The following is a 22,125-nucleotide window of genomic DNA, read 5'->3' as shown; positions in this document are numbered from 1 at the left end:
CACACAAAACATCAAGACCCAATCTGCAGTCTGCACTAAAATACACATACACGTACGTGCATACAGTGGGAGGCGCTTTCGGCTCTGCAAACGGATGTGTTAATTCTGAAGCCAATGAAAGGCAATAAATTCGAATGAATATGAATGTGATTAGTTAATTATGTGCTTTCAGGAGGAAATTGAGGAGCGCCTGCGAAGATTTGGCTGAGAGAGCTCCATGACGAGCTGAAGTGAAGTGTGAATGGCATGTGATGAAGTTGCTGCAAGAAGTAAAAGGGATTCATTGTACCGTTGAGTGTGTGTATGTGTGCACGTGTGTGTTTGCATGAGCACCTGACAAAAAATAGATGAAATGAGCTAATATATAACATGAGTGCGTGTGTGTGTGTGTGTGTGTGTGTGTGTGTGTGTGTGTGTGTGTGTGTGTGTGTGGTGGCCATTTCATTGGTAACCTCTGTTATCTTTTAGAGTTGGAGGGGTAATTCTGTATGGCAGGTGTACAGATGATGGCTAGTGATAGCAGTGTGTGTGTGTGTGTGTGTGTGTGTGTGTGTGTGTGTGTGTGTGTGTGTGTGTGTGTGTGTGTGTGTGAGTACATGCCAGACTAACACGGCCCACAAGGCAGAGACAAAAGGATGAATGTGTTTCATTGTGCTTCACTCTTGACCGCTTCCAACACTGCAAACCTGAGGGCAGTCTTCACTTGTAGCATACATACATGCTGCTGACACCCATGTAACACACACACACACACACTCAAACACATAATTGGTTTTTAGGGTTAGTTTTTTACAGCTCTTTTCCATTTCATGGCTGTCTGCTTTGTAGAATACCATATGCACAGATGCTTGTCGCAGAATTACATACATGCATTCATGTTTATGGAGTCCACAAAGTGCAATTAAGCATTCGCAAAAACTGAAACAAACACATCTCGTGCAGGTAAACAAAACGGTATGAAGAGCCAGCGCTTCTTTCAGTCATCATTCAGGATCAGATTATTGCCAGTGCTGCGTTTACATGCGCAGACGCACGCATACGTTCTCCACCTATGATCTGAGCTGAAATCAAACAGTCATCATTGAGTTGTCTCACCCCTGAGTTCAGTTCTCCTTTTCTCTGTCTCTCTCTCTCACACACACACCCACGCACACACACAAGCACAGCGACAGGCCACACATAACACAGGCCCCGTGTGGAGATAAATGTGACCAGCAGTCCTCACCCCCAGCAGAAGAAAATCCAATTCTCTTTCACTTTTATCCCTGAGACTAATGTTACTGTCAAAGAAGACACCACCACCAGAGACCGGCCAACTCTGTTTGTGTGTGTGTGTGTTTGCTGTGGTGAGATACTGAATTCATTTAAGGTGATGTATTGCTGTCTTTACCTACAATCTTACTGTAGGCCTCGGTGGTGTTGTTCCTGCCTTTTCACGACATGCTTTTGACCCATCCTCCCACCATCCCTCCGCCTCTCCTCTCGTCTCTTCTCCCCTGCTTTCCCTTTCTTCTTCTTTATCTTTCTCTTTTCTCGCTCATCCATACTTTCCTTTCCTCCTTTTTCCTCCTGTCTCCTCATTGCTTTCAGACCCCACCCTTCCATCATTCCCCATCTTCTCTGATCCAATGGTTTTTGTCTTTCTTGAGCTTACTTGAGCTAAGTACTTCGATGCATACAAGCAAGAAAGACTCTTTTTAAATTACTTTTTCCCTCATTTATCTTTCCCTTAGGTTTTTTTCCCAGCATCTCTGAGGCCTGATTTGGGAAACGTGACCTATTCATCATGTTTACAAGCTACTCACACACCCACCTACATACACATACGCACAGTCATTTGTAACTGCACATTGTATGTTTGTTTGTGATTGGCAAAGCTCGGCTGTAGGGGGTGGTACCAAGGGAGAACCCCCTTAAAGCACGGACAACTGCAGTTTTTGGTATTCGTGTGTGCGTGCATGGGTGTGTATGTGATTGCAGGTACTTTGTTAATCATTTGTAAGCCGCACCAGATGCCATGCAGGGGACCATAGTGCACAGGGCCTGTCAGTCAACCCACGCCTTCATCACACATACACACTCATGCAGGTGCAGGTGCACAGCGATCCAACAACACAACCCCCTTCCCTTGAGGCTGATTAGTATTCATGAGATCTCAGGAGGCCCCCTTAAACTCACTCACACACACACACACATATTCTGGTGGATTGGTCTATTCTAATTATCTCCTGGCGTTTATGGAGAGGGCTGATTAGAAGCTGTCAGTGTGACTGATGACGACATGCCATGCTATCCCCTAGAGAGAGACGGAGGGAACGGCTGGTCACAGCTGTGGACTCTGTCTCCTCTCTGTCCTCGGCTCTTTATAGTTTGTGTATTTCTTCCTTGTAACTCAGCCTTACTAACAGCTGTCTTGTAATGTTCCTCTGTAGGTAAGCCAGTGATGATCATAACGGAGTTCATGGAAAATGGATCTCTGGACACTTTCCTCAAGGTGAGTCACGGCTCAGCTGGAAGGAATACATCTTTTCTTCCAAGGTCAGGGCCACGAGTCTTTACAGATGCCACAAAGAAAATGATGTCCCAGCTGAAGAGACATTGAAATTTTAAGTTGTTGTTCATCTCTTAAAGCTGAAGAATTCATTCCAACATTTTCAACAAAATATCTATAAAGGCTTTTGTTGTACAGAATCTAAAATTATTATGTTCTTTATTATCGGGTAAAAGGTGGGAAACACCTGACATTTTTTTAAATAAAAAAGACACATTTTCACTTAATGGTACAGTTAAAGGAGGATAATATCACTGTCGTCATGGTTACAATATATAGAGAATTTAAGAAGGGTTTGTAGTCATGTTATGAGCACGAACACAAACAATTTGGGGGGGGGGAAAGCAAAGCAAACAGAAACATTTAGATGGGTAATGTTTTCCTCACACAGTTTTTGATAATCGGTCAATGAAATGCACTTAGAGTCCATATTCCAGGGGGGAAAACTGCATCCGAATGCTGACTGGTAGGCAATAAAACAAAGAAAGTATATTGCTTTTTGTGCATTTTGCTCTGTCAGGATATATTAAAAACAACAATGAAACTGTAGCAGTGGCTTCTGTTTTAACTTTAAGTAACAGATTTCTATGTGAATATTTTTATTTAATCGATTGAATACTTTAACTCATTCACTGCCATTGACGTCTATAGCCGTCAATGGCAGTGAATGAGTCAATGGGTTTAACTCATTCACTGCCAATGGCTGGCAGTGAATGAGTTAATGAACTACTCAGATGGCAAAGATAGCATTATGAAAATGTTAAAATTGTGATATCTACAAGCACAAAATAGAAATATAGTAGAAGTAGTAAAGATTGTGTAGTAAATTAGCTGAATCACGGTTTCCATACACCGAGCTGAACAGATTTAGATTCAGTGTTGTTTGTCAGGCAGTAAATTCACTGCAGTGCTCAGAGCCATTAAGGCTGTGATGATAGACCCATTGCTTAATAGACACCAATCCTGGTAGCAAACTGAAGCAAAACACAGTAAAAGCAAAAAAAAAATGGCTCAGGCACAGTGTGACTGCCACACACAGCCACACGTTTTGTGTGAGAGTATGTACTGTAGCGAGGGTCCTAAACGTGTCCACGTGTCCACAGGGAGCAGTATAAACATGGAGTCATCTTTATAGTTGGTTATAGTTTACGGTCCATTTAGTTCCTAATATTTTTGTTCTGTTTTTTGAGGTAACAAAAAAAATATATTATTATAAAATAACATGCCCAAATTAGCCTAATATTCCCGCTTCTTGCTTCTCTCATCTCTTTCATTCATCTCATTGTCAGCCTCTCTGGCCTGCATTTGTCTCATCTCTCTTTCCCTGTCCTCTCCACTCTTCCTCCTCTTTACTGGCAATGCAACGTGGTGGGCAGATTGATAGAGGAAGTCTGTAGGTTTGTTAGACAGTCCAATCAATCAGCATCTCACAAAACCACCAGCTAATTAACTTAGTCCACAGCTGCCGAGGGAGGGAGCGAGAGAGAGAGAGAAAAGAAACGATAGAGGAAGAGGGTGTAGGGGAGGCACAGATGCAGAAAGATGAAGGAAGATGGATGGAGAGATCGAGACTGAGTCAAAGTATTACAGAGTTTCTCCCTCTCTGAGACACAGTCTTGAGGAGAGACAAAGATGGATGGAGAGAACAAAGAGACAGAGGAAGGAGAGTTGATATAAAGGAGAGAGGGTGACTGATAACATGAATGGTTTTTTAACGGGGACCATTGGCCCAGGGCAGAAATAATTGGCACAGGAAGGTGAGCTGGACCATCATCGATCAACGGCCTCCACTCTCTGCCAAAGACAGCTCAAATCTGAAATCCAGTGAGCTCTGCATGGGCACGCGGTCAGCGTTTGAGAGGAAACTTTTGTCTCCTCTGTCAGGTCCAATCCTCTGCAAGTTGGATTTCTATGTGATCCTCCATTGATCCCTGGAAGGCGACATCCATCTTTTGCTTGCCATGCTCCAAAGGGAGGTTAAACTGTGGGGTTAGCTGGATCTAAAAGAGATTCACAGCCTTACACCAGGACATTTGCTAAGTGTGTATTGCTGACACTGCGGAAGCTCAAATCCTGGGACTTACTGGTCATTTGGTGACCACAGAATAACATTTTACTCATATAATCTGACGGCAGACGTTTTCCACTTCAGTTGACATTTAAGCCTGTGTGGGGCTGTCATGATTTACAATGAGCAGGTAAGCAATGGAATTTACTGAACACATTGCTTGTATTATGAATACGGTGTATTATTTAAACATGAAGGGATGGATATTAAAAAGTTGCCATTTGTCAAAGTTTGACAAATTGTGTTAAATTTTACTTTTGGGAATATTATCCAAGTATTATGGATCTACCAGTTTTCTGCTGCCCCAAAACAAATGTTTCAGCAAAGCCTACCAATCAGAAGAAAGTGGGCTTTTAAAGGCATTAAGAGCTAAAACAGTGGATAAACTGATGGTTGCATAAATGGCCAGTAAAAGAAAACCAAGGATGAATAAAGATACGCTGAACTGCGACTCGTGTAAAGATTCTCTAGTGGAGTCCTAGTTACAGAAATACTAGAACTGGGCACAATTCAATCAACCTTTCTCTTTGGTCTTCCTTCCAGAAACATGACGGCCAGTTCACGGTGATCCAACTCGTCGGCATGCTCCGTGGTATCGCTTCAGGTATGAAGTATCTGTCAGACATGAGCTACGTGCACAGAGACCTGGCAGCTCGAAACATCCTGGTGAACAGCAACCTGGTGTGTAAGGTGTCCGACTTTGGCCTGAGCCGAGTTCTGGAGGACGACCCAGAGGCCGCCTACACTACAAGGGTAAGACACACTCTCACAGTGGAGCCAGCTAAGGCAAAACACTGTAGACGGAAAGCTTTCATGCACTCGTCACTATTGAGATTTCCACTTTCAGGAAGTTCAAATTAGTTTTACTGCACGGTGTGCAACCGGAATACAGTCTTAGATGCAAAGTGGGCACTCTGCCTCTCCACATTCCCAGTATTCTCAGCAGTGACCTCACTGGCCCTTTTCTTCAAGGATGCAAGCTCAAGCTTTAATAAGTAAGAAAAAAGACAATGTCTTGAATGTACGGTTTCACACTATATTGCACTGGGCAAGTGTGTTTTGAACATTGTTCTACAAAGGCTTTCACAGCCAATACCATAAACCCATGCTGTCAAGTCAAATCACAGCAGTCTTTGGCAACGAGAGCATCCTCTCACTGAGTTCGGAGAGAATGGAGAAACTTAAATGTCAGTAAGTTAAACCACTGCGGAGTAACTCATCTAAAATGTCCACAAGGAGATGGCATTATTCATATTCATAGGAAGGGTTGGATGTTATTTTTAATATGGCATTAGCATTGCCCTGGGAGGAGTGTATCAGCCGCTGACTGCTCTATTGCAATCACACACAAACTCCTACTGATGTCAGGAGACGTAGATGGAGAGCTGCAGGCACTGAGGGGTGCAGGGGTGAGTAGGTGGGGGTTGTAGAGCCTGAAAACGAAGATGATTCAGGAAGAGAACAGAGAGCGAGAGAAAGGGGGGAAGGTGGCAGAAGGATGGAGTAAGCGTAGTTAGGAGGGGGGAGATAAAGGGGTGCAGTAGGTGTGTACAGAGGTGGAGGAAACAAAAGTACAGTGCAGAGTGACTTGGAAGCTTTGCCTTTTATTTGACTTTGACCGAGCAGAGATGGGGGATGCTAGGTGGTGCAGAGGCAGCTGCCGCATGTTAAAAAGCTGAACGGAGCCTATAGAGGTACAATGTGTCTGTGTGTGTGTGTCAGAGTGAAAGAGAGCGAGAGCTCTTGCTGCCTATTGTGTGTATACAGTGGGCTATATGAATCCTTTTGATCTGAGGATTGACGACAAAGGCAGGGGCGGTGGTGCAGGGAAAAAAAGATAACAGAAGAAAGACAAGTATAAGAACAAACACTGGAGCAAACATTAACCCCTGTTGTCATATTAAAGCAGAGCGCTGCTTAGTGTATAACCTCTCCTGCTCTGTTCCTAAAAACAGCACTGCACCAGGCTTCTTTGCAGCAACCATTTTATAATTTGTTTTCTCTCCTCTACAGTACTCTGCTGTTTCTTGATTTATTACAGCGCTAATACAACAGCCTTGAAGTATTCACTCTATTATTGGCAGCACGATGCAGTGGGCCCAGAGCGGCTGATATTCAGTATGTGAATAAATGCTGACTGCCTCTGGGACCATTTACAGGGAGGGAAGATCCCCATCAGATGGACAGCTCCAGAGGCAATAGCCTACAGGAAGTTTACCTCAGCAAGTGATGTGTGGAGTTACGGCATTGTCATGTGGGAGGTGATTTCATATGGAGAGAGACCCTACTGGGAGATGTCCAACCAGGATGTGAGTCACACATAAACACACGGTCTCAGGTTCGATGTTAATCAAATTAGTGCACTTACACAGTGCTGCCAGCTATAAAGAGCTACTTTTTCAGTCTTCAGTAAAATTCCTATCTATAACAACAAGTTTGCACATTTTACATTTTTCCTGTATAGTACTGATCACAGAACTCGATACCTCTCTCCCTGCAGGTGATCAAAGCAATAGATGAAGGCTACCGTCTTCCTGCTCCTATGGATTGTCCTGTGGTGTTGCACCAGCTCATGCTGGATTGCTGGGAGAAGGGGCGAAGCGACAGGCCAAAGTTTGCACAGATTGTCACAATCCTGGACAAGCTCATCAGAAACCCAGCCAGTCTCAGAGAGCTGGCAAACAGCTCAGCATGGTCAGTGAGAGAAAGATGTGAATTATGACGGCAAATTTCACTGATAAATCTTGGCACGCCTGGATTAAATTGTAGAGTAGAGGTACAAAGTGCAAAGCAGTAAATGAGGTGACATGAAAGAACATTATTATCTTTTATAAACAAAGCCGTATTTATGAAATGGAAATGTATTGATACAGACTCGCGTGCTTGTTTCACATTCAGTGTAGATGCCCCTAATCCCCAGTTATATTGCACTCATCCACTGAATATAATTATTTGTGCATTTGCATTTTGTAACTTCAGGCATTTAGCTAACCCTCAGAATGAAAACAGCATGCAGACGTTCCAATCCCTTTCCACTCCGGCATACTCAACAGAAAAAAACAAATGCAGGCCCCTCTAAAAAAGGCAGAACACAGCAGACTCAGAGAACTATGTAACAAGACGAAAAGACTTACACGGGCTTACACAAAAGCATATACTGCACTATGTAAGTGAATATTGTAAGTTCTTTTAGCAAAAAAGATTGTGTTACCTTTGAGTGTGCAATGACAAATAGATCATTTCTAACAATTTATAAGAAAAAAAAGCAAGCAAACAAGTCAAGGGTTTTACAAGTAATACCACACAAGCTTGCTCTGGGGTGAGGGCAGCATTAATCATACTTACCCGCTAATGGTTGGGTTTAAAGTTTATGTTTTTCTTTTCAGCGGGGATTTGAGGCTGTCGTGCTGCGGTCATTGCAGAATTATAATGATTCTGTCGGCAGAACCAAGACTGATGCGAATAGTTTTTATTTTTACGCATCTGTGTCCAAGCACAAATTATTGACTTCGGCAGTGACAACAAACTGTTTTTCTAGCCATAAACCGGCCAAAGCTTCATTGAATTTGTATTTGTGTTTTTTTTTTTTAATCCCAGCAGGGAGGACCCGTCCACGCCAGAGTTCAGTGTTAATACAGTGGATGAGTGGTTAGATGCTATCAAGATGGGCCACTACAAGGAGAACTTTTCCAGTGCTGGATATGTCAGCTTGGACTCTATCCTTTACATCAGTGTCAGGTGCAGACTTACAGGATTTTCAGCATGAGTAATAACACAATCTACTTTGGTGTCATTTGAATGTGAAGACAGTGAATTGGACATGAAACTTGGTATTTTAAATGTAAAACAGATGCATTTTCTTCGTAACAAAATAGCTTCGTAATACTTTGCCTGTATTTTTTTGTGTTTTCCATCTAGTGAACTGGCTAAGATGGGAGTGTCCCTGGCTGGCCACCAGAAGAAGATTTTGTCCAGTGTGCAGAGCCTGCAGACCCAGGGGACGCACGTCCAAGTATAACACTTTCAACATTAGAGAAACACGAGGAGACAAAGTCAAACTGGATGCCCCTGTTAAGAGTTTCCCCACAGCAACAGAGTTGTGATGTAAGCTCTGTGCTTGGGCCTTCTTGGATTTTGAGACACATTAAGATGGAGACGACATGGACGTTTGCCTCCTTCACCTTCTCGCAGTTTCCCCATTTGTACCATCCTTGGTGGGCACTTCTGGCTTTAGCTCTCAGAGTCCCAGCAATACGGTCACCATTATGGAGCATCAAAGAGACACATTTCCAACTGCAAGGCTGCACTTGAAGCATCCCTGATCATTTCACACCGTGTCAACTCAACAAAACAGGAGGGGAAAAGACTTTAAACAAAAGAAATGACAAAAAAACAAATTAGAATATAATATCACTGTCTGTTAGGTGTACAGTTGTTTTTTTCTGTCATTTTGTTGGCTTTGAGTTTTCACCTTGAAGAGTTTAAAAAGGGTCAGATGGTATGTACATGTGTAGATATATGTTTATATGGGCTGTGTGTCTCACAACCATAGAGATGGACCTAAAGTTTGTATTGTTGGTGAGGTTTATAGGCTCAACCTTAACAGACGTAATTACTTAGTACGCGTGTGGCCCCTTGCATTGCTCTCTGTACACAGAAAGCCAGTGAATGAGCCAAGATTTTGAATGAAATGAATGTTTGGGTTTGGGGAGAGGGGAACTGAAAAACTGGACCTTTAGGGATAGAGAGGGATATAGATTTGCTAGCTCACATAGGATGGAACTATGATTAGTTTTTAAATAGTGTATTGGACCAAGACCAGGGCTTCCTTAGTGACTGCTCCCAGACACACTTCCATAAAAACTATACCCAGTGCATGTTTGCAAGTACTCTTGCATTTACAGTACAACCTAACTAACAGCAGAAAATACAGCAGAAACAGCTACGGTGCAGTTAGCACAGAGAAAATGTTACTCTTCCGTCGTCTTTTCCAAACAGCAGTCTATCACAGGTGTTATAGTATGGTGTTGTTGCAAACACTTCAGCCCAGAAGTTTGCCTTCCAGTATTTCAGGTATGTTAAGAGGTTTATAGTGTTTTGTGAAGAGCAAAGTTGATGCAGACAGATGTCAGGACAGATGTCATGACAGACTTGACACTGTTAAGGACGTATGACTTGTTTTTCCAGTGTTGTGCCATGTACAGTAACTTTGAAATGTTCATCTAAATAACGACCCACCATTCCAACTCTATGGTTTTCTTTCATCAGTTCCCGTGGCTGGATGGTTACACAAGGCCAGTTAGAATAATTACAGTGGTTTGTGTTTTCCAAATAGTCTGCTTGATGAAAAGAAGCATTGGACCCTTTTTCAGCAAAATGAAATAGAAGCAGTGTTGACTTTCAGCGGTGCCACCACAAGAGGGTAAATTTGACTTTAAAAAAAAGAAAGATGATTTGTGCGTGTTGTATTCTATCACTTCCCTGGTATCTGTCATTTTGAACACCCTTATTTAAAAAGAAATACCCATAACCTAAAGAAGCATTTTTTTCTGTATTAGAAGGAAACTGCGGCTTATCACAATAACTATCACAATAATTATACAGTAATATATGAAGGGACCCTCTTTGTGTACACTGTAATAATGGCACTGAACCCGCTTTTAGTGTATTTCTGCACCCAGTTTTAATATTTGTGGTACTCCATAGGACCAACAGTGGCATAAAGTACAGAATATATGATTGTATCATAGTGTAAAATATGTACAGTGTTGATTTCCAATGTTAGAATGTTTGTAATGATAACAATGATGATGACTATGATGTACTTTTATTGTGAAAAAGAGATTTCTGAAGTTCTCATTCAGGGGTGGGTCATACAGAGGTGAAGGTGATACGTTGGTCTGAACAAAGGAATGTAGCATGGTGCAAAGCTTCAGCTTTTATTGACAGGTGAGAGTGACTGCAGTTTCTACTATAGCGTTAGGATGAGTAGAATGGACTTTCTTTATTGATACACTGGCTTCATTTGCATATCCACCTTAAAGAGTCGTTACATGCACTTTTTTGACCTTGGACTGCATACAACACAATTTTAAAAAGATGCTTGTTCAGGAGAGGGAAGGACGAAAAGTCTAACACGAAAAATCCTCCATTTAAACTTGGATCTGATATCACAGATTGAACATTTGCTCTCTCCTTACCCTAGAAATGATAGCTGAGCTTAGCAGACTTGTCAAGCATTGCATTTCTATACATGCTGCAGTAGTTTGCATGGTATAAGAGTATTCTTAGAGGGTGAAGAGTATGAAGGGTAATGCTGCTTCCTTAAAGTCAAGAGCAAAAGAGTAAAAGTGTAAGAAATGGTTTCTGCAGCATGTTTGTCGGAACTAATGTAAGTGAGCTGTGACTGTTAGCTTATCTATTAGCTTTGTAACAAGACTTTACTTCAAAGGCTAAGAAGTACATCTTTTACTTACTAAATTTCTTTATTTTCTGGAGTTACAGGGTATTTTAAATCCAGTACATGTATATGTCCAATCAGTACATGTGGCTTTGGAAGTCACCTGGAAACTCAATTAGCCAAGAGAGACCTTAGCTAAGGCGATAGACGGTATAAAAGATGGACGTAGCCAATGTGCTTACATACTTTTGTGCGTGAAGTTCTGCTTTGAAGCCCCAAGGTGTGTGTTTACCTCATCGTCATCTTGGCATTTTTAAACTGGATTTAATGAGGGAAAACCACACTCTCATTTGCTAATGGCTTGTCAATCACATGTCATTAGCCAGTGATCATATTCTGAATAATAATAATGAATTATGCTATTCATTGTATTCAGTATGCCTTCAAATGAGTCACCGTTCCTCATACTGAGGAAACTGTCCCCTGAGGTTAGAGCAGAGTGACATTTTTCTATCAACTCCTACAAGACTGGAAGTGTTTTTGCAACCACCAGTATCAACCCCAGTGGCCAATAAATAGAATGTAGATTTAAAGTCCTTTTCGGACCCAGAAGCTATCTTCATTTTTTGTACCGCCTCTGACTAAACCTGTAAATTTAATTGATTAGTTATCTACAACAGATAAAATGTGCCCCTGGTGGTTGTAATTTAGCATATTGTTATTCTGAAGTAGAAACCTACGTTTGTCTAACATTTCAAAAATATAATTAGTAACATGCACCATGCTAGAAGGGAAATCCAGACAGGCCTGATAGTTATAAAATCTGAGCCACTCTGCTGCCAGTGAAAAGTTGCTTTTTTAATTGTGTTGTTCGGCCCTAATGTTTTAGTACTAGTGAAATAGAGGCGTGACAAACTGTTCTGCTTTTTTCAGCATAAGCTGCAGATGCAAATTCAGAGTTTGAAACTGTTCATTCTACTCTTGCTAACTCTATGATTTCACTCTAGCGGACTACCCGTGACCGCTGGCCTTTTAGATGCCTTATTTTCTGAGCTATTTTTCTGTTTTGTTGCCCTATACAGGGGATATTGAGAGTAAAGTGTATTTATCTGTGTTATTAAGGTGACCTCACATTAACACCCTGGTTTTATAACATCCCAGAGGCCCCCTCAAACTGTACCATCATAACTTCCATACCTTTAAGTAGATACTATTAGAACCGTCACACATGAAGACCTGTAAAAGTGGACGGGGAAAATCACAGTGTTGTTATTTATTTGCAAATTATGAATATGATTGGCTTTCAGTTCTTTTCTTTATAAGTGCCAAATTCCTCTTGCATTTTTAACATTATGTTACTGCCTGCAAAAGAATGGTGAATTGTTGACATTGTCCTCTTTTTGACCCACTTATTCATCAGCACTCTCACTTTAGAAGAAATCATTTTGGTTTCTACTCTGAACTCCCTGGTTTTTATCACTTTTCACCATGTCAAGGTTAGCTATGTGGGCTGGTTTGCTTGAACTTAAATACAGTGTTTGTATCCATTCTCCACAAAGTCTGTATCGTAAATGTTAATGAGTGATTCTCATCTGAGACTTTTAGCACTCTCTCTATCTCCCTCTTTGTCCTCCTCTCTCTCTTTGTTTGGCCATCATACAAGGCTTATTTGTCCCCATGCCAATTTCCTCTGCGTTGCTTGTTGTAAAGGGTGTAGGCATTTTAATGTCTTTCATGTCGCTGTAATAAATATGCTAATATTTCTAATTTCTCACCTGAAGCCTGCAGTGTCTTTTTCTTCAACACATTTCCTTTTTTTTTTTTTTTTTTTATATTTTTTTTTATTATTGAATACGGGACAGACTTGACTGGGGGAAAGAAGGGGAGAAAGAAAGAGGGAAAGAGAAACAGCTGAGAAGAGGGACGGGGGAGAAGGGCAAAAGACAAAAACCAACAGAATGAGCAGAAAAAAAAAAAAAAATGCATATATCAATCACCTGGATCACCTGCTGAGAAAGAAAAAAGAAAACAAGCAGAAGAGAACAAGAGTAATAGAATAAACAACATCACAATGATATATGGGAATATGACAGTAAATACTAAATATTAAACATTATTGTGCAGCACATAAGATCAACAGAACACAGTGTGCTTTGAGGTAGGAGCCAAAAAGGGTGTAGTTTGTGGGTGTGATCACCCGTGTGTACACCTGTGAGCATGGACGCGCTTGTTTTTTTTTTTTAAAAGGTTCCTTCATGTAATGATCTGCTAGAGGGTGTGGGGGGGCCACAGCCCCGTCCTCCAGGGCATGAAGCAGGTATGGAGGAGATCAAAACTCCAGACATCCAGAGGCCCCCAGAACACAAGAGACCAAGGAAGACCAACAGAGGGGCAGCCGCGCCACTGTCCCAGAAAGAGCTGAGGAGAGTCCCAGATGAGGGCTCACTCAGCAGCCGCGGAGCAGAAGCCAGGGGGAGTTGCAGTGACGCGCCCGTGAGCTCCGCCGGCAGCCAGCCGTGCCTGAGTGACCGAGCCCCAGGCCGAGAGGCCGGGGGCACCCCACCTCCGAAGTGGCCCGAGCGAGCCCCAGGCTCCAGGCCCCGATAAGCGGCCGCCAAGGAGTGAGCCGGTGTGTACCTGGACGCCCATCCCCGGACACAAAGAACCACCAACGCACCGATGTCTGAGGGAGTCCGCCACTGGCAGGGGAAGTGGTGGTAGGGGGAGATAGGCCTCCAAACCTTGGAGGGCCTAAGATGTCCCCAGAGAGGTGGCGCTGACACCCAACCTGACATATAGACACAGAAATACAGGCACACACATATACAAATATCCATTCCCACCCTCAACACATTTCCTGCTTGTCTTGCTCCCTCAGAGAGAAGATCCCAGAGAAGATTGAAAAAAACTTACAAATATTATATATACAAAAAAAATGCAGTCCCAGCATTCATCTAACGTTTTATTTTACTTATTGAACTGAGCTACTAGGTGCTTCTGGGCAGGTGTAGATGATGGCTTTCGGTTCATTTATAGTTGTCACGTATCGCATAAAACGCATCTCATTGGGTCGGCTGGTATTCCATTAATTCCATATTCTCAGCCTTGGCCTTGTATGTGTTGACAGTAATGACAGTAATGTTGCTATCACTACACTATCGAGGCTGATATATATACTGATAGTGAGTCCCATTACAGTAGATGCTTGCTGATGTGAACACTGCTCTACACACCATCCCCACTGTCAGTAACACTGAAACCAATGAGCTCATATATATTGCCACAGTAATCCTAGCCGCACTTGGATATAATATAAAGCATGCATGTAGAGAAAGTTCCCCATGGAGAAGAAGGCTGGAAGCCACTATTAAGGAAGAAGATGGGCACATGAGAGACAGGTCCTGGATGAAAAGGAAGGACAATAAAATATCTACAACAGTGATGGCAAACAACACCAGCGCCAAGTGGCTGGTGGACCTAAGATCCAATCACAGCACCTTCCATGAGTCGGAGTGACATTAAAAAGGCAGACATCCAACAATGAGTCTCCGTAATGAAGGTCTGGACAGCACCGGGACCTAACATGATTCATGTCTACTGGCTAAAGTAGTTAACAGAAGTCAGTGGTCGCCTAGCACCACAAATAAGGAAACTACTAACAGCAGCTACTCAGCCAGACTGGTTAACACAGGGCAAAACAATCCTGATCACGGCAGCCGATTACCTCCCTCACAACAACATAGAAGCTCCTCTCAGATATTGGAAATAACACCAAGCCAGATCCTGGTTGATAAAGCAGTACAACAGGGCTCTAAGATCAATTGGAACAACTTGACCCCCGCCTAGATTGATTACACAAAAGTATATGACAGACAGTATGTCTGTGAAGGGTCTCAGTCATCCAGGTCATGGTAGTCTAAGGAGCCTTGAGAGAAAAGTGTTTGGACTTCTTTAAGTTGCTTCTTTAAGTTGCTTGAATCAACTTAAAGAAGTCCAGACACTTTTCTCTCCAAGCTCCTTAGACTATATGACAGACATGGATATTGGGGTACTTGGCATTATACAAGGCTAATAGTGCACTAATAGCATTCATCAGAAACCCAATTGGACTCCTAAGGACTGGATGCCAATTGCAAGGCAACTGCACAAATCATCAACAAATGAAGACAAATGAAGGTGATGCACTGTCCCCACTATTACATAAACAGATTCAGGAGTGATGCGACCATCAGCCACCTTCTATACATGAATGACATCGAACTGTATGCTGGGAGTGAACAAGATATTGACTGATTCACCTCACCAGGATCTACAGCAAGGTCATCGGGATGTCATTTGGACTCATAGGTGTGGACAAATGTTTGGCAAGATAGGGAAGGTGATCTGGACTGAAAGGGTGGAATTACCAGGAGGTACAATAGCAAACATATAAGACGACGTCAAGTACTTAGGCTTCCCACAACAGGTACCATGATAAAGATGCACAAATCTTATCCATAGCCAAATACTTCCAGAAGGGGCTGAGAAACCAGTTGAATGGTAAAAATAAGAGCCACAATCCAGGATGAAACACTGAGCATCCCCAAACACATCATTAAGATGGCCCCCTGATATGAGCTGTTTCAAGAAAGCCTCAAACAGCTGAAGACTGACGGTGAGCAACAGGAGGAGGAACTATCATGGATGACCAAGCCCCTGCATGGGATGTAGCATTGACAGACAGAAGAAGTGGCTGATGTCAAGAAATCCTACAAGTAGCTAGAAAAAGCCAATGTAAAGGATAGTACAGAGGCTCTGATCATGGCAGCACAAGAATAGGCCTTAAACATCAGACCCACAGAGGCAGGTACAAGAAAAAACCCACCACATAGTAGCAACATGTAAGAAGCTAGTTGGGAAAGCATACACTGAGAGGCACAACCAAGCCAAGCAGGTGGCATAGTGTGCAGGAACATTGGTGCCACATACAGACTAGATGTCCCCAAACACCCCTGGTGAGTTCCAGACAGACAAGCAACTGCTGGCCAGCCAACAAGAAATAGTGTTGGGCAATAAGAAGCAGAAAACTGCATTTGTGATAGACATGGGAATGGCAACCACAAAAGCCAGAAAAATTGTCAAAACTATAAGAGTGACTCCAACAGCTCCAGGCCAGTCAGAGGTTTCTGTCCAGAAGCGTGCAATCATAGGAAAAGCTAAGATACTGCACAGAACCCTCAAACGCTGAGGCCTCAGGTTGAGGACCCAAGCTTGAAGAACAAACATATATTACCCCAGAGGGGACGAGAGAGAGATTTTTATATAAAATGCATTCTGTGAGAACAACCAAGGCAAGCAGTGCTTGTTAGTAAAATTTCAAAACAAACATCAATTAAAAACAAACTTAAAGCAATATTTCTACTGGTATCTCATTAGTTCTCATAGTATGATTCATAAAACATTAAGTCATGTTTTATGAATCATACTAATACAAGTATGATTTATAATAATAAGTGTATTGTTTGGATAAACTAACATGGCAAACTATGTTTTCCATATATCCATTTTAATTAAATTCTCAATTAGTAGTAAATGCACCGCGCTTATATCACGTTTTTACCATAACAGCCTGAGTGCTCTACAGTGTTTTTGCCCATTCTCTTTCTCACTCTCTCTCAAATACACACACACACACACACACACACACACACACAGCCGCAGCGAGAGCGAGAGCAATGGTAGCTTCGAGGGAAGGTGCTTGCCTGCCAATGGGAGACACTTTGGGTTCAGTGGTTTCACTGTCTGGCCAAAAGATTTGGCTCAGGGATTAAACCTCCAGTACTGATTAGTGGACAACTCACTCTACCACCTGAGCCAAAGCCACAGTGATGAGGTGAAGTTTTTATATGTTATATTCAGATGTAACCTACAACTCATTATCTCATTATTGTTCATTTTGAATATTTTATTATTGGTTTCTAACACATGATTTCTGATGTTGTTGGCTTGGGGGACTTATATACATTACCTGCAGATTTTCTTTTAACAATCTTTGCCTAAATCACATTTAATATAACAGTTTAAAATCATATATAAGGAAACTAACTTAAAGTAACGTCCAGGTATATTATTATATTAGAAGAAATACTGAGGATTTAGTCTGTGTTTTGTCTGTCACATACTACTTACAGGTTTCAGATAAAAGAAATTCAGTCAGCTTTATTAATATATTTTTTTCCATATAAGACTTCAGTGGAACAAGAAAAAATACAAATGATGTGTAGATGAAAGTATTGTGAAGGGTTATTTTTCTGTATGTGTACCAAAGGGTGCAGTACAAAATTTTGTTTTGGTGAGTATCAGCCTACCATAAAATCCATGCATGGCTGGCAAATCCAAAGGTGTTTTATTTTGGGGTTTTTTGTCCCTAGCTCTGCTCTAATGGTGATAGCGCTGGTGAAATTCCCATCATAACATTCTTGAATGGCAATATAAAGCAGCCCAGCAACCACATCTTCATTATCAATGTGTGTGTGCTGTGTGTGTGTTCCTTACTGAGAGATAATTCTGTCTCAGGGGAAAGGGAAGGTCAGTGACTTCTGGCCTTGGTTAACCCCTTAATGCACTGGCCCAGTTGCTGTCACTCTATGTTACCACCATTACACCTCATTTAGCCCATCATATTGGGCTCCATATTCCCCTATCGCTCGCTCACTCCGTCTCCCCCTTTCAACCATCGCTACACACACGGACACACACACACACTCACACAAGGCGTGACATGCAAAAAATGCAGGCCCTGTTCGCCATTTCCTCAGTATCTATCTCCTCCCACTGCCCTCTTCTTAATCTTCCTGCTGCCCTTGTGCATCCCCATTTTTTCCTCCCCCTTCCAATCCATCCTGTGCAGACAGACGGAAAGGTTGTGGCCAGTTCTCTGACCTCGACTACCCCATTATCTTCCTCTCCTTGCTTTTTCCCTTTTCTCATAGCTTTTTAATTCCCCTCACCTCCATCCATCTATACAACCACCCATCCATCCAAAACTTTTCTCCACATGGAGCTCTCTCTTTGAGGTTCATTGCCTCTTTCTGTCTTACTGCTATCACCATGGGTTTCCTCTCACCATTGAAGGCAGATCCATAACTTTGGGCTTTAGTCTCCAGGTGTCTCTGCAGGCGGAATGTCATCTCACATATTTACTCTGGATAACAGAGGCTACCAGGAGCCAAAGGTTTACAGGATTGATTCATCATGCAGCTGCTATTGGCATCATGTGAAAAGGTCAGATGTCCCTATGGAGAACACTTTAAAAGGCCATTGGTGACTGATGAGCCTGTCATATTTGTATCACATACATGCACAAGCACTCTATCTCTCATCTCCAGTCTTTGCCTTTGTTTCTGTCCCTCTCCCTCTCTGTCTTTTTTTTGTGATCCACAGACACACATGAACACATGGAAACACATTCCCCTGTGAATGGTAATTGGGCTCCTCCGTCATGATGTCAGGTGTGGGTTAGTGTCCCCTCATGTGCAACAGCAGCCATTAATATAACACAGAGGAGCAAACATCGATAGATCCACCACCTCGGCCAAGGGTCAGGCAAAGAGATCAATTTTATATATAATATTATCAGTTATAAGACTTTTTTTTTTACTTCACCAATGGGACTAAGTCATTCTTTAACAATGCCTTGTCGAGCTTTTCTTTTCCAAAAAGCAAATTTTTTATTCTGCACATGTCAAATTCTGTGCTAACACGATTCTCATCAACCCACTAACCCACTGAAGTAATAGTGTCACAGCTCTGCTATAATGTGAAGTGAAATAAAGCACAAATTGAGCAACTGAGATTCAACCATAATGGCACAAAAGCATAACGCGTCATTATTGCAACATGAGCACAATATTTTTTCACCGTCCTTAATTTGCTCCTGCAAATCCAGAACTTCCCCAATACGCCTACTCAGGATGCTACAAAAAAACAAAGGGCAAGAGCAGATTTTAGCAGACATATGGCAGAAATAAGTGGAAAAATATTATTCTGTTCCACAAAATGGGCCACATTTTTATTTTATTTTATTTTATTTTAAAAGGTGGTTAGATTAACTCAAACAGTAAAAACTCTCACAGGAACTAAAAATATTCAGTATAGTTATTAGACTTTTTACGGAATTTCATTTAACATTATTTATTTACTTTGAGTATTTGAGTTTGTGCAGCCAAAATGGGAGAAGTAGATAAAATCTGATCCACGAGGAAGATTTCATCAGTCATTGGCAAAAATCACAGAAGTTCCTGCTTTGCAGCTCTTGATTGCATTGCGTGTGTTCGCTCTAATCAAATATGGCCAAGTTCAGACAGGCTCAGTATTCCCCGGGTCTGAACACACATGCACACATCAGTGCTCTTCTGTCTCATGAGGTTTTAGTTTGCTATCAAAGCGATTTCCTGTCTCAAATTTTCATCAGTAATCAAAGTTCCTGATTGAATTTGAAAAGTGAGCCCGGCTCTATAAATCTCATTACATGCCTCACTCCCATCATGCCTGCTCTCATCAGCCACAAGAACGAGACGCCACCCCGGGTGTATGTCTGCGTCATGGTCTGAGTGTGTGTACAAGTTCTTGTGAATGCAGTAGAACAAGAAAATGGATGCTGCCAGGGCTGTGATTTCAGCTTTTTTCCTTCAGCAAATAGTAGAGTTTCACTGATAAAGCAATGAAAATCATTTAACAGAGAAACACTGAGATAAAAACTACACGGAGGCAAAGGCTCTGCAGTGACAAGAAGACTTGTCGTGGCCACTCTCAGTCTTCTCCCCCTCTTTTTGTCTCCTGTCTCTGTGAATTTAGGTGTGAACAATCGATCTATTGTAGTAGTGGGTGTGGTCTCAGGAAACCCCTGCCAGGTTCACCTGTTTTCCATCATCAGTCGATGCAATATTTAAACCCAGTCTCCACCAATCCACCACAGATTGTTATCCTGCTCATGTGGTAGTGTAGCTCAAGCCTTTTACTTTGCTTACCTGTTTGATCAGTGTTCATCAGCCGTGTTCTTACCTGTTTGTGTCCTTTTACTACCCAGAAAATCTCCTAGAAAAGCCTGCATCACACTTAACTGCAAAACTTAAATATTGCAATACTGCAATATAGCAAGATCTAAATGAATAAAAAGGCAAAAAGGCATAAAGATGGTGGAAACTAGGCACTACCCCCTAAGAAGAGAGACCGTGCAGTGGAGTTGACCGCCTTGTAATCTATCCATGATTATCACAAATAAAACAAAAAACTGAAGAATTTTCTAATGCTGTTTATTTTGACTCAAGCCAAACAGCTAACAAGAAACACAAAATCAGCACGAATTCTGCCTTATTGAACCCCTTTCTCCAAATCAGTAACAGATTTCGAAATGGAGCAGAGGCAGATATAAATAAATAACATTTGAGTTTGGGAAAAGAAAAAAGGTGAAGAAAAACTTGGAGGGGTTTGGAAGGACTGAGATAATATTGACCACATAATCCTTTACAGATGTGGAAATCACTGTTTAATGCATGGCAGATCTGACATGCTGAACTGCTGTTGGCTGACTCAAATAGGAGTCGAACCAAAGGTGAGCTTGTTCTCGCTCAGACCGTGCTCTCTATCGACACAGAAAAATGATGAAAATCGCAATTTAATCCTAGTGTAGCAAGATGACATGTTCTGATCTATGAAATATAAACACACACGAACCATGGAGTGATCCAGTGACTCATGCGGGGTGATGGTGTTTCTAGAGGCCTTATTTATTTAAACATAAACATACGTCTAACATCTTCCTACTCAGAAATGCACAAGCCTGCTTCTGCCTAGCTGCAAAATCATTTTGTAAACTGTGTGTGTGTGTGTGTGTGTGTGTGTGTGTGTGTGTGTGTGTGTGTGTGTGTGTGTGTGTGTGTGTGTGTGTGTGTGTGTGTGTCTGACGGCTGATTGCAGTACATTGCATGATTTCCTACGTCTGATGCCTGCATGTGTACATGTGTTTGTGAGGTGCAGAGACATTAGAGTTCTTTTGTACACACCACGTATTTATGTGTTTCTCCTATCCCGTATAATCAAACACAGCTCTTCAAGTGCCATCAATCAAGCTTTGGTGTTACAGGGAGGAGCAACCCCCTCCTTGTGCTGGGGCTGGGCCAGGGGAAGCAGTTTTACTGCTGGAGCATCCAAAAGGTATTGTTTTCTAAATTAAATGGATTTGCAGAACCTGTGGGGCCAACAAATGACTATTTGCATTTCTGTAGCCCATTAAACAAGGTTATCTGCGGCCCTCTGTAATGTCTTAACAGCAAAATAGGCATTAAAACAATATGGTTGTGTTCTGTGCATTAGCCTGGATATACACGCTGCTTTTATTTTATTGTTTCATTTTCATCAGCTGCTACAATCATTTTTTTTTTCCCCATCTGGAATGATTATGGAGTAACGGTGTTGCAGAAGCAGCTGTTGCAGTGTTACTGTTTTGCTTTCGATTGTGTCATAGCACACCAGAATCCCAATTAAATAAAGTATCAGAGCCAACATAAAGTACTTCTTTGTTACAGTTGTGATCCTTTGAAGAACGTTGGGTAGCTACCACAATATGATATTCCAGACATGTGGAGTGGTCTGTCAAATTTTCCAAAGTTTTAAATGGAACGCTCTCAACATTTTACTGTCAGTTTGGAAACATTTGAAGCTGAGAGACATCATTAGGCTGGGAAAGCTGCCTTTGTTACACAATTGTCTCCATGCTGTGGTATTATTCTTACTCTGTCAGGAGCTATGATTGATTACATGAAGGATTTGGTGAAGTTTTGGGGTGTATGGATGCATTTTTTTCTTTATCACTACCTTGATTTGGTTGCTTTCCTCTTTCATATCTCCTCTTCTTCCTACTCCCTACAGTTTGTCATCAACATAACGGCCATCACTGACAGGTGGGCATGTCTACTTTTTGATTGATTGGTGATGGCTCTGGGAATTTGCAAAGTGCCTTAAAAGGAAAGCATGGCTGAGAGGTGCTGCTAATCAGAGCTCATCAAAATGGTGTTGGAAATGTAAATTTTGAGTATAAAAAGTACCTAAACTGACTTCCCTGCAAAA

At 41.9% G+C, this 22,125-nt stretch overlaps 1 protein-coding gene across 2 annotated transcripts in view; it reads left to right on the top strand.

The window, feature by feature from the left end:
- Nucleotides 1-12,793, top strand: part of epha4b (eph receptor A4b) — a 78,684-nt gene extending 65,891 nt beyond the window's left edge. Inside the window, exons 14-19 of one of the 2 annotated variants that reach the window (XM_005920568.2) lie at nucleotides 2,433-2,494; nucleotides 5,163-5,372; nucleotides 6,779-6,928; nucleotides 7,120-7,313; nucleotides 8,220-8,357; nucleotides 8,538-12,793. In XM_005920568.2, the coding sequence (XP_005920630.1) occupies nucleotides 2,433-2,494; nucleotides 5,163-5,372; nucleotides 6,779-6,928; nucleotides 7,120-7,313; nucleotides 8,220-8,357; nucleotides 8,538-8,637 (854 nt within the window). In that variant the 3' untranslated portion in view covers nucleotides 8,638-12,793. Of the gene's footprint in view, nucleotides 1-2,432; nucleotides 2,495-5,162; nucleotides 5,373-6,778; nucleotides 6,929-7,119; nucleotides 7,314-8,216; nucleotides 8,358-8,537 lie in introns of both variants that reach the window. The other variant, XM_005920567.2, reaches the window with a different exon arrangement.
- Nucleotides 12,794-22,125: the final 9,332 nt, after the last annotated feature.

The sequence above is a fragment of the Haplochromis burtoni genome, unplaced genomic scaffold (assembly GCF_018398535.1).
Source record: "Haplochromis burtoni strain Fernald_Lab_line unplaced genomic scaffold, NCSU_Asbu1 Contig_41, whole genome shotgun sequence".
Classification (NCBI taxonomy): Eukaryota; Metazoa; Chordata; class Actinopteri; order Cichliformes; family Cichlidae; genus Haplochromis; species Haplochromis burtoni.
The sequence above is the reverse complement of the archived record's forward strand: the minus strand, read 5'-3'. Positions and strand labels throughout refer to the sequence as shown.